The 13,501-nt window shown below is 47.9% G+C and overlaps 1 protein-coding gene across 1 annotated transcript in view; it reads left to right on the top strand.

Moving 5' to 3' along the window:
• LOC124138837 (excitatory amino acid transporter 3-like) overlaps nucleotides 1–11,026 on the top strand; it is a 42,529-nt gene extending 31,503 nt beyond the window's left edge. The window contains exons 6-9 of the mRNA XM_046505720.2: nucleotides 7,444–7,677; nucleotides 8,256–8,450; nucleotides 9,197–9,331; nucleotides 10,164–11,026. Of these exons, the coding sequence (XP_046361676.2) occupies nucleotides 7,444–7,677; nucleotides 8,256–8,450; nucleotides 9,197–9,331; nucleotides 10,164–10,329 (730 nt within the window). The 3' untranslated portion in view covers nucleotides 10,330–11,026. The remainder of the gene's footprint in view (nucleotides 1–7,443; nucleotides 7,678–8,255; nucleotides 8,451–9,196; nucleotides 9,332–10,163) is intronic.
• The last annotated feature ends 2,475 nt before the right edge of the window (nucleotides 11,027–13,501 follow it).

The raw sequence follows: 13,501 nt of genomic DNA, 5'->3' as shown, positions 1-13,501 counted from the left end.
GGTGGTCACGTGCTTATCTGTAGCCGTGATCGTCTCGGTGGTCACGTCCCTATCTTTAGCCGTGATCCTCTCGGTGGTCACGTCCTTATCTGTAGCCGTGATCGTCCTTGCAGTCACGTCCTTATCTGTAGCCGTGATCGTCTCGGTGGTCACATCCTTATCTGTAGCCGTGATTGTCTGGGTGGTCACGTCCCAATCTTTAGCCGTGATCGTCTCGGTGGTCACGTCCTTATCTGTAGCCGTGATCGTCTCGTTGGTCATGTCCCAATCTTTAGCCGTGATCCTCTCGGTGGTCACATCCTTATCTGTAGGTGTGATCATCTCGATGATCACGTCCTTGTCTGTAGAACTGAACATCTCAGTGGTCACGTACTTATCTGTAGATGTGCTCGTCTCGGTGGTCACGTCCTTATTTGTAGCCGTGATCGTCTGGGTGGTCACATCCCTATCTGTAGCTGTGATCGTCTCGGTGGTCACGTCCTTATCTGTAGCCGTGATCCTCACGGTGGGCACGTCCTGGTCTGTAGCTGTGAACGTCTGGGTGGTCACGTTCTTATCTGTAGCAGTGATCGTCTCGGTGGTCACGTCACTATCTTTAGCCGTGATCATCTCGGTGTTCACGTCCTTATATGTAGCCGTGATCGTCTGGGTGGTCACGTCCTTATCTGTAGCCGTGATCGTCTTGGTGGCCACGTCCCTATCTTTAGCCGTGATCGTTTAGTAGGTCACGTCCTTATCTGTAGCCCTGATCGTATTGGTGGTCATGTTCCTATATGTAGCCGTGATCGTCTGGGTAATCACGTCCTTATCTGAAGCCCTGATCGTCTGGGTGGTCACGTCCTTATCTGTAGCCGTGATCGTCTGGGTGGTCACATCCTTATCTGTAGGTGTGATCGTCTCGGTGGTCACATCCCTATCTGTAGCTGTGATAATCTCGGTGGTCACGTCCTTATCTGTAGCCGTGATCGTCTGGGTGGTCACATCCTTATCTGTAGGTGTGATCGTCTCGGTGGTCACATCCCTATCTGTAGCTGTGATCATCTCGGTGGTCACTTCCTTATCTGTAGGTGTGATCGTATCGGTGGTCACATCCCTATCTATAGCCGTGATCCTCTCGGTGGTCACATCCTTATCTGTAGGTGTGATCGTATCGGTGGTCACATCCCTATCTGTAGCTGTGATCGTCTCGGTGGCCACGTCCCTATCTTTAGCCGTGATCGTTTAGTAGGTCACGTCCTTATCTGTAGCCCTGATCGTATTGGTTGTCATGTGCCTATATGTAGCCGTGATCGTCTGGGTAATCACGTCCTTATCTGAAGCCCTGATCGTCTCGGTGTGATCGTCTCGGTGGTCACATCCCTATCTGTAGCTGTGATCCTCTCGGTGGTCACATCCTTATCTGTAGGTGTGATCGTATCGGTCGTCACATCCCTATCTATAGCCGTGATCCTCTCGGTGGTCACATCCTTATCTGTAGGTGTGATCGTATCGGTGGTCACATCCCTATCTGTAGCTGTGATCGTCTCGGTGGTCACGTCAATATCTGTAGCCGTGATTGTCTGGGTGATCACGTCCTTATCTGTAGCCGTGATCATCTCGGTGGTCACGTCCTTATCTGTAGCCGTGATCCTCTCGGTGGTCACGTCCTTGTCTGTAGCCGTGAACGTCTGGGTGGTCACGTCCTTATCTGTAGCCGTGATTGTCTGGGTGGTCACGTCCTTATCTGTAGCCTTGATTATCTCGGTGGTCACTTCCTTATCTGAAGGAGTGATCCTCTCAGTGGTCACGTTCTTATCTGTAGCCGTGATCCTCTCGGTGGTCACATCCTTATCTGTAGCCCTGATCGTCTTGGTAATCCCGTCCGTATCTGTAGCCGTGTTCGTCTCGGTGTTGACGTCCCTATCTTTAGCCGTGATCCTCTCGGTGGTCACATCCTTGTTTGTAGGTGTGATCGTCTCGGTGGTCACGTCCTTATCCGTAGCCGTGATCGTCTGGGTGGTCACATCCCTATCTGTATACGTAGATGTGATCGTCTCGGTGGTCATGTCCTTATCTGTAGCCGTGATTGTCTGGGTGGTCACGTCCTTATCTGTAGCCGTGATCATCTCGGTGGTCACGTCCTTATCTGTAGCCGTGATCCTCTCGGTGGTCACGTCCTTATCTGTAGCCATGAACGTCTGGGTGGTCACGTTCTTTTCTGTAGCCGTGATCCTCTCGGTGGTCACATCCTTATCTGTAGCCATGATCGTCTTGGTAATCCCGTCCGTATCTGTAGCCGTGTTCGTCTCGGTGGTGACGTCCCTATCTTTAGCCGTGATCCTCTCGGTGGTCACATCCTTGTTTGTAGGTGTGATCCTCTCGGTGGTCACGTCCTTATCCGTAGCCGTGATCGTCTGGGTGGTCACATCCCTATCTGTATACGTAGCTGTGATCGTCTCGGTGGTCATGTCCTTATCTGTAGCCGTGATTGTCTGGGTGGTCACGTCCTTATCTGTAGCCGTGATCATCTCGGTGGTCACGTCCTTATCTGAAGGAGTGATCCTCTCACTGGTCACGTCCTTATCTGTAGCCGTGATCGTCTCGGTGGTAACGTCCTTGTCTGTAGCCGTGAACGTCTGGGTGGTCACGTTCTTATCTGTAGCCGTGATCGTCTTGGTGGTCACGTCCTAACCTGTAGCCGTGATTGTCTGGGTGGTCACGTCCCTATCTGTAGCCGTGATCGTCTTGGTAATCACGTCCTTATCTGAAGCCCTGATCGTCTCGGTGGTCACGTCCTTATCTGTAGCCGTGATCGTCTGGGTGGTCACATCCTTATCTGTAGGTGTGATCGTCTGGGTGGTCACGTCCTTATCTGTAGCCATGATCCTCTGGGTGGTCACGTTCTTATCTATGCCGTGATCGTCTCGCTGGTCACGGCCTTATCTGTAGCCGCGATCGTCTCGGTGGTCACGTCCTTATCTGAAGCCGTGATCGTCTCGGTGGTCGCGCCGATGTCTGTAGCCCTGATCGTCTCGGTGGTTACGTCCTTATCTGTAGCCGTGATCGTCTCGGTGGTCGCGCCGATGTCTGTAGCCCTGATCGTCTCGGTGGTTACGTCCTTATCTGTAGCCGTGATCGTCTTGGTGGCCACGTCCCTATATATTTAGCCGTGATCCTCTCGGTGGTCACATCCTTATCTGTAGGTGTGCTCGTCTCGGTGGTCACGTCCTTATTTGTAGCCGTGATCGTCTGGGTGGTCACATCCCTATCTGTAGCTGTGATCGTCTCGGTGGTCACGTCCTTATCTGTAGCCGTGATCCTCACGGTGGGCACGTCCTGGTCTGTAGCCGTGAACGTCTGGGTGGTCACGTTCTTATCTGTAGCCGTGATCGTCTCAGTGGTCTCGTCCTTATCTGTAGCCGTTATCGTCTCGATGGTTACGTCCTTATCTGTAGCCGTGAACGTCTTGGTGGTCACGTTCTTATCTGTAGCCGTGATCGCCTGGGTGGTCACGTCCTTATCTGTAGCCGTGATCATCTCGGTGGTCACATCCTTATCTGTAGCCGTGATTGTCTGGGTGTTCACGTCCCTATCTGTAGCCGTGATCGTCTGGGTGGTCACGTCCTTATCTGTAGCGGTGATCATCTCGGTGGTCACTTCCTTATCGGAAGGAGTGATCCTCTCAGTGGTCACGTCCTTATCTGTAGCCGTGATCATCTCGGTTGTCACGTCCCTATCTGTAGCCGTGATCGTCTTGGTGGTCACGTCCTTATCTGTAGCCGTGATCGTCTTGGTGGCCACGTCCCTATATATTTAGCCGTGATCCTCTCGGTGGTCACGTCCTTATCTGTAGGTGTGCTCGTCTCGGTGGTCACGTCCTTATTTGTAGCCGTGATCGTCTGGATGGTCACGTCCCTATCTGTAGCGGTGATCGTCTCGGTGGTCACGTCCTTATCTGTAGCCGTGATCGTCTGGGTGGTCACGTCCTTATCTGTAGCGGTGATCGTCTGGGTGGTCACGTCCCTATCTTTAGCCGTGATCGTCTCGGTGGTCACATCCTTATCTGTAGCTGTGATCGTCTCGGTGGTCACGTCCTTATCTGTAGCCGTGATCGTCTCGGTGGTCACGCCCTTATTTGTAGCTGTGATCGTCGCGGTGGTCACGTCCTTATCTGTAGCAGTGATTGTCTGGGTGGTCACGTCCCTATCTGTAGCCGTGATCGTCTGGAAGGTCACGTCCTTATCTGTAGCCGTGATCGTCTCGGTGGTCACGTCCCTATCTGTAGCTGTGATCGTCGCGGTGGTCACATCCTTATCTGTAGCCGTGATCGTCTGGGTGGTCACGTCCCTATCTGTAGCCGTGATCGTCTAGATGGTCACGACCTTATCTGAAGCCATGATCTTCTCGGTGGTCACGTCCTTATCTGTAGCCGTGAGCGTCCAGATGATCATGTCCTTATCTGTAGCCGTGATTGTCTGGGTGGTCACGTCCTTATCTGTAGCCGTGATCGTCTCGGTGGTCACGTCCTTATTTGTAGCCGTGATTGTCTGGGTGGTCACGTCCCTATCTGTAGCCGTGATCGTCTGGGTGGTCACGTCCCTATCTTTAGCCGTGATCGTCTCGGTGGTCACGTCCCTATCTTTAGCCGTGATCTTCTCGGTGGTCACGTCCTTATTTGTAGCCGTGATTGTCTGGGTGGTCACGTCCCTATCTGTAGCCGTGATTGTCTGGGTGGTCACGTCCCTATCTGTAGCCGTTATCGTAACGGTGGTCATGTCCCTATCTGTAGCCGTTATCGTCACGGTGGTCACGTCCCTATCTGTAGCCGTTATTGTCTTGGTGGTCACGTCCCTATCTGTAGCCGTGATCCTCACGGTGGGCACGTCCTGGTCTGTAGCTGTGAACGTCTGGGTGGTCACGTTCTTATCTGTAGCCGTGATCGTCTCAGTGGTCTCGTCCTTATCTGTAGCCGTTATCGTCTCGATGGTTACGTCCTTATCTGTAGCCGTGATTGTCTGGGTGTTCACGTCCTTATCTGTAGCCGTGATCGTCTGGGTGGTCACGTCCTTATCTGTAGCGGTGATCATCTCGGTGGTCACTTCCTTATCGGAAGGAGTGATCCTCTCAGTGGTCACGTCCTTATCTGTAGCCGTGATCATCTCGGTGGTCACGTCCTTGTCTGTAGACGTGATTGTCTGGGTGATCACGTCCCTATCTGTAGCCGTGATCGTCTTGGTGGTCACGTCCTTATCTTTAGCCGTGATTGTCTGGGTGGTCACGTCCCTATCTGTAGCCGTGATCGTCTCGGTGGTCACGTCCTTATCTGTAGCCGTGATTGTCTGGGTGGTCACGTCCTTATCTGTAGCGGTGATCGTCTCGGTGGTCACGTCCCTATCTTTAGCCGTGATCGTCTCGGTGGTCACATCCTTATCTGTAGCTGTGATCGTCTCGGTGGTCACGTTCTTATCTGTAGCCGTGATCGTCTGGGTGGTCACGTCCTTATCTGAAGCCATGATCTTCTCGGTGGTCACGTCCTTATCTGTAGCCGTGATCCTCTCGGTGGTCATGTCCTTGTCTGTAGCCGTGATCGTCTCGGTGGTCACGTCCTTATCTGTAGCCGTGATCGTCTCGGTGGTCAAGTCCTTATCTGTAGCCGTGATCGTCTAGATGGTCATGTCCTTATCTGTAGCCGTGATCGTCTGGGTGGTCACGTCCTTATCTGTAGCCGTGATCGTCTCGGTGTTCACGTCCTTATCTGTAGCCGTGATCGTCTAGATGGTCACGTCCTTATCTGTAGCCGTGATTGTCTGGGTGGTCACGTCCCTATCTGTAGCCGTGATCGTCTCGGTGGTCACATCCTTATCTGTAGCCGTGATCGTCTGGGTGGTCACGTCCTTATCTGTAGCCGTGATCGTCTCGGTGGTCCCGCCCTTATCTGTAGCTGTGATCGTCGCGTTCGTCACGTCCTTATCTGTAGCCGTGATTGTCTGGGTGGTCACGTCCCTATCTGTAGCCGTGATCGTCTGGAAGGTCACGTCCTTATCTGTAGCCGTGATCGTCTCGGTGGTCACGTCCCTATCTGTAGCTGTGATCGTCGCGGTGGTCACATCCTTATCTTTAGCCGTGATTGTCTGGGTGGTCACGTCCCTATCTGTAGCCGTGATCGTCTAGATGGTCACGTTCTTATCTGAAGCCATGATCTTCTCGGTGGTCACGTCCTTATCTGTAGCCGTGAGCGTCCAGATGATCATGTCCTTATCTGTAGCCATGATTGTCTGGGTGGTCACGTCCCTATCTGTAGCCGTGATCGTCTGGGTGGTCACGTCCCTATCTTTAGCCGTGATCGTCTCGGTGGTCACGTCCCTATCTTTAGCCGTGATCGTCTCGGTGGTCAAGTCCTTATTTGTAGCCGTGATTGTCTGGGTGGTCACGTCCCTATCTGTAGCCGTGATTGTCTGGGTGGTCACGTCCCTATCTGTAGCCGTTATCGTAACGGCGGTCATGTCCCTATCTGTAGCCGTTATCGTCACGGTGGTCACGTCCCTATCTGTAGCCGTTATTGTCTGGGTGGTCACGTCCCTATCTGTAGCCGTTATCGTCACGGTGGTCACGTCCCTATCTGTAGCCGTTATCGTCACGGTGGTCACGTCCCTATCTGTAGCCGTGATTGTCTGGGTGGTCACGTCCCCATCTGTAGCCGTGATTGTCTGGGTGGTCACATTCCTATCTGTAGCCGTGATTGTCTCGGTGGTCACGTCCCTATCTGTAGCCGTTATTGTCAGCGTGGTCACGTCCCTATCTGTAGCCGTTATCGTCACGGTGGTCACGTCCCTATCTGTAGCCGTTATTGTCTGGGTGGTCACGTCCCTATCTGTAGCCGTTATCGTCTCGGTGGTCACGTCCCTATCTGTAGCCGTTATCGTCACGGTGGTCACGTCCCTATCTGTAGCCGTGATTGTCTGGGTGGTCACGTCCCCATCTGTAGCCGTGATTGTCTGGGTGGTCACATTCCTATCTGTAGCCGTGATTGTCTCGGTGGTCACGTCCCTATCTGTAGCCGTTATTGTCAGCGTGGTCACGTCCCTATCTGTAGCCGTTATCGTCACGGTGGTCACGTCCCTATCTGTAGCCGTTATCGTCACGGTGGTCACGTCCCTATCTGTAGCCGTGATTGTTTAGGTGGTCACGTCCTTATCTGTAGCCGTGATTGTCTGGGTGGTCACATTCCTATCTGTAGCCGTGATTGTCTCGGTGGTCACGTCCCTATCTGTTGCCGTTATCGTCACGGTGGTCACGTCCCTATCTGTTGCCGTTATCGTCACGATGGTCACGTCCCTATCTGTAGCCGTTATCGTCTCGGTGGTCACGTCCCTATCTGTAGCCGTTATCGTCACGGTGGTCACGTCCTTATCTGTACTTTATCTGTCATGTTGTTCCTGGTACTGATACCGACTGTCTCTGCAGGTACTCCCCTATCGGCGTGTTGTTCCTGGTGGCCCACAAGGTTGTAGAGATGGAAAACCCAGAACAGACCTTCCAACAGCTGCTGTACTATTTCCTCACCGTCATGGCCGGACTTTTCGCTCACGGCTTTATCACACTTCCGCTCATCTACTTCATTTTTGTCCGGAAGAACCCGCTCAAGTTTATTGCAGGTGTGGCCCAGGCGATATTCACAGCCCTCGGCACATCCTCCAGGTAAGTGGACGATCGCAACGTACTGAATATCCATACTGATCCCCGCATAGGTTCCGGGCTAGAATAACTCCAAAGCAACCAGTGATTGGCGTAAAAAGCAACTAAATGGATCTCCATCGGCCAGGCTTGGTGACTTGGCTCATTGTAACTCGTCGTACCCCGACGACGTAGGAGTGTGTTTACCAAAGATCGAAACACTAAAAATTACATATTCATCTTAACGAGCCGACCGTTTAAACAACTCTACCACCCCTGATATCATTGATGAATTTGTGATTTATTTCTCATATACTGATATAGGCCAAAATACAAGTACGTAATAACTATACACGAACATGCTTAGTTACAACAGACAGACAGACAGACAGACAGACATCAATATCCCACCCCACCCCCGCCTCAAACCAATTCAACACATTAAGACCTTCGATGTCTGACAGTATTTTCATGAACGGTTTAAATTATAATTCCTAGGATATGATACACCATTTGTGCTTATATATAAACAATTTGTTGATGACATGGTATTAATTACACGAATCTGAATCAAATCTAAACATAAACCTTCCTTGACACAGCTCTGCAACTCTGCCAATCACGATGCGATGCTTGGAGCAGAACAACGGAGTGGACCGCCGTGTGACTAAGTTTGTAGCCCCCGTAGGTGCTACTATCAACATGGACGGCACCGCATTGTACGAGGCTGTGGCGGTCATCTTTATTGGTCAGATGCAGGGATACGACCTCAGCATCGGTCAGATCATTATCATCAGGTAAGTGGTCTAATAGAATATTGCTTCAATGCATGGATACGATCTCCGCATTTGGTGTGATCATAATCATTATCATCATCATGTATTATCATCTTGGTTTGATGACACACCTTTGAACCACTTGAAACTCTTAAAACATCCATTTGAAAATATGTTTTGTAATGTGTAATTAAACATAATTGTGAGCAGCAGGTTGTATTGAGATTATCATCCTTTCAGGTCAGGGGTTCGAAAACCGGCCGCGTCATACCAAAATACGTTAAAAGATGGTACTTGTTGTTACCCTGCCTGTCGCTCGATATTAAGAGAATAAAACAAGGACTGGTCACCTCGGAGTCAGTATACTCTGTCTGAGTGTGGTATTCATGTTTAACTGCAGCATGGTATCTCAGTGGCCGAAAACTATAAAATCGGCATGAGTCCGGACTAGCACAAGCAGCCACACACACATACACGCACGTGTATGCACGTCGATGTATAGGTGCAATAATCTTGAACGCGACGTTAAACCCCATTTCGCCTCACCTGTCCTCATATCTCACCACCGAGAGCGACTTACTTCAGAACTTAAGGAAACATATCACCATCGAGACCCAAGTGACGACAAAACTTATAGAACACAGATATTGAAACAGCGTCTTTTGAGCTAATGTAACTGTTACATAACTACGTAAGTTTAAGGATGTTGTTGCAAAGTGTATTGCCGGCAGCTGATATGGTTGTATAATATCACTTCTTTATTACAGTATAACGGCAACAACGGCCGCCATTGGTGCTGCAGGTGTTCCCCAAGCTGGTCTGGTTACCATGGTGATAGTGCTGACAGCAGTTGGATTCCCCACAGAGGACGTAACGCTCATCCTGGCTATTGATTGGCTATTGTAACTATTATTTCCATCTTAAGATACTACGACTACTGTAAAACTTAACAGTACCCTTGGGCGCGGGTGGCCTAGTCGTCTAGGGCGTCCCTTGGGCACGCCAGAAACCTATGATTGTGGGTTCGAATCCCGGTTCGCCCTGTTTCCTAGGTTTCTAGGTTTGTCAGCACCATACCCGTGCTCGTGGGTTTCACTGAAGTGGTAAACGTCTGAGACCTGCATCACTTCGGACTATCCTCCTACATTGAGCTGACACGCCGTGATATAATAGGAATACTGTTAAAACTTGACAGTACTCCAGAAAATCAATACGATGACTCGTCAAAACTATTTATGTGGATCTGACCCAATCCAGGGTATTTAATCTCCATTTTATTTTGATAAATACTCTGGCCCCATTCGCCATCATAGTTTAGTTTCGGAAGTGACGTCACCACGCTCCTATCTCGTACGTAGCACATACTGTATGTCGCTCGTGAGAGTAGTTTTATTGGACGGTTACTTTAAGCATGGTGATTTTCAAATCGATCTCAAAACGAAGAAATACTAAAGGGTCAGAATGGAGACATAATACCCTGGATAACTGAATATGATCTAAGCCAAGGTGCCAATAGTTGATAAGGGCACAGTTTCTGCAAAATTATTTTTTCGCCATTTTTTCGCCACATTAGCTCAAACATCTCTAAAGAAAATGACAAGGGATTTGTTTTAAAGATCATGATATAAGAATAACACTATATAATGCCATAGATGTTTAACGTGATTCTCATTTCGATAACAGCAACACAGAAACACTGCATGCAAATGCTGACAAACCATCCTCGTGTTTCAGGGATCGGTTCCGTACCGCCATCAACGTCCTTGGTGATGCATTCGGAGCGGGAATTGTGGCTCATCTGGCTAGAAATGAGCTGAAGAATATGGACAATGATATTGAATTTGGCGACGGACAGACCAACAACGGATATATATCTAGTACACTCGACGAGAGGCTATAAACACTCGATCCTTACAACATGCTTGTCCGAATCATTTCCTTTTTACAGCCGTGTCCCGATATCTCTGAGTCAATGGGAAAGTGAGGTAGCCTGGTAGTTAAAGCGTTAGCTCGTCACTCTTAACACCTGCGTTCGATTCCCAAATGAGTATACTCTATTCTGATCATCTGTGTCCCATGTCGTGAGAGTGCTTCAACTGTACTCAATTGTTGAACAAGTTCAACAAACCGGATATGGCATTCGTGAAAGAAAGAAATGATATTTATACAGGTTCCCGTTAACTTCGATATAAACACCATTTGTAGATACTCGTGTTTGAGGTAACGGGGGATGAGTGTAGGAAACATTGTCGTCTAGCATCTTGTTCTTATCCTTGCGTTTCTATGACGAATAGTGAAACCCCGTTTAACCGGACACCGTTACCGGACACCGTTAGTCCGGAAAAGTAGCCACCCAGAGGAGTACTGTTAGAAACGTTTTGTTCTAATGACATTTTTCGTGACAATGATTCGTCAACCTGGACATTTGTTAATCAGGATGATTTTAATTTGAAGAGCAGTGTCCGGTTTAACGGGCTTAGGCAATACCCAGTACTTTTCAATCTCATTAAAATCAGACCTTAGTTCTCGCTACCGCTAAAACAAAGATCTGAAGACATCCCATTAGGGGTCACGTCAGAACGACCTTTCATCCGACCAATCAGTGCGTCGCTTACCAGATTATGAAAGTGACAGTCGGAATGAGATTTCTTATCATGCAATCTCGAAAACTTTAACATGGGGTATTCCGAACGACTGAATCCTTACAATCTAGACCATCTATTAGCCGTTCCAGAATGGTTTTTTTGTGTTCAGGTTTCAAATTTGTAATCGAGAATTTGTCAAAATATGTTTCGAAGCGTAGTCGCCAATTTGAAATTTGTGCCGTAAAGCACGAGAAAGCTGTCTTCTGATTGGTCATTCCATTGGTCGGTCAAAGTTCGCGCAAGGTCGGTCTGACGTGACCCATAATGGGATGTCCTCAGATCTTGAATGATCTCAGATGTATTGAATAGGTCATGATGAACCCTCTTGTTTTCCTGGTGCTTTGAATGGATACATATTTGATGTTATTATATTAAGTACTTGACAACTGTATACAATTATCATATTTGGTTTTCATTATCAAAGTTAAAAGAATACTTAGAAAGTTAAGTTCAAAGAATATTGCCAGATTAATCGTCATAAGTGGAATGTTTTGAAAACGGTTTATAACGTTAGTTGTTGCCAATTGAAACAATCTTTTTAAAATCAGATCTTAGTTTTCGCTACCGCTAAACAAAGATCTGAGGACATCCTTTACGGCTCACGTCAGAACGACCTTACGCGAACTTTGACCGACCAATTAAATGACTGACAAGAAATCAACATTAGCCAGTCAGAGGGCAGTTTTCTCGAGCTTTACGACATAAGTTTCAAACTGGAGACTACGCTGCGAAACATATTTTGACGTATTCTCGATTAAACATTTTAAAACTGATAAAAAGAACATTCTGTAATGGCTTGTAGATGGCATAGATTGTATGGATATAATCATAAAACCCGTAACTGTCGTTCGGAATACCCTATGTTAAATATTTCGAGGTTGCATGATTAGAAAACACATTCCGACTGTCACTTTCATGATCTGGTAAGCGACGCCCTGATTGGTTGGATGAAAGGTCGTTCTGACGTGACCCGTAATGGTATGTCCTCAGATCTTTGTTGAGCCATAGCGAGAACAAAGATCTGATTTGAATGAGATTGCAATTGAAAGGATACCCGATGTTCAGTTCTGTTCACACCCCAATGTCTTTCAATACTGTTTTCTAAAGTCTTTTGACAGGTAAAAAACTATTAAAGACGTCACAGGGTTGTGGTTTGTGCATGTAAATAGTGTATATAGTAATGAACCTTGTCTGATCGGCGTATGGCTCCGTTCACATAATCTGGAAACAGGTAAACCACATTTATAATACTGAAACATACGCGGGTTTACTTAAACTTGTTATACTTCGATTGTCATGTTTGTCTACACGCTGTAGAGCTACCTTCTTTGAGAGGCATTTTTAAGTTGGAGTACTAAGTAAGGGTAAGATATATTAATGAACAACTTCTTTATTACAATTAGGAGCGACGTTTCGGTGTAAGTGTAATGAAGAAGTTGTTCATCCATATATCTTATCCTTACGATGTAAAACCACGGTCATAAGACCTCTACACTGAAAACCACATTTGCTACCGCCAAGTACAGGGTCAACTCAGTTACCAGATGTAACCGCTGTTCATTCCAGGTAATGTGCAATCAGGAAAACCACAGCAGTTACCATCAAACAGGGTTACTTAAGCGGGGATATGGATGGTGTTGTAATCGTCGTGTGTGACCATAAACTATGTTCACAACCCCCCCTCGGGGCCCGTTCTAATTATAACCACAGACGGAGAAGCAGGGTTTTTTCAAGTTATACTTGTCATCACAGGGGAGTGCCCAGCTGATTCATGTACATGTACCTACACGTTTCGGATATTGAAGCCGAACCAAGCCTAAATGAAATTATTCTGAGATATGTTAAAAGCCGGACATCCTGATGAACCGACCACGCAACAGGCGGTTTATTCAATCTCACTCACACACAACACACAGACACACACAAACAGACACACACACGCACGCACGCACGCACGCACGCACGCACGCACGCACGCACACACACACACACACACATTCATTCCGGATATAACATGCATCGTGTATTGTCTACTTTGACTACCTAATTTTCAGTTAGTTGTCTAGCAACGTTTAAATGCCCTGGTTCAAACTATTTAATGGAAAATAGTTCTATGATGTGGGGGTCTAGAGGGAGCGTAAGGACGTGCTATGCTATATACAGCAGGAAAGACGTTCATCACGTGGGGGCTAGGAACTCCAGACATTGCATGTCCGAGACTAATCTATACCCATACAAATACACAGTAGGATATTGCTGCAAGGAAAATGCAGTGCTATAGTTCCCTGTCTCATCCTTTAATTTTGACTACCTCAGAAGTTTAAGAATACATAGATTACACAGATCTTAGAATCACACTACACGACTTGTCAATCGTAGTTTGGTACACAATACTTAAATGTGAATAGAAATTTGGTTATTTGTGGT

This window comes from Haliotis rufescens, unplaced genomic scaffold (genome assembly GCF_023055435.1).
Source record: "Haliotis rufescens isolate VD_foot unplaced genomic scaffold, xgHalRufe1.0.p SCAF_2, whole genome shotgun sequence".
Taxonomy (NCBI): Eukaryota; Metazoa; Mollusca; class Gastropoda; order Lepetellida; family Haliotidae; genus Haliotis; species Haliotis rufescens.
The sequence above is the reverse complement of the archived record's forward strand: the minus strand, read 5'-3'. Positions and strand labels throughout refer to the sequence as shown.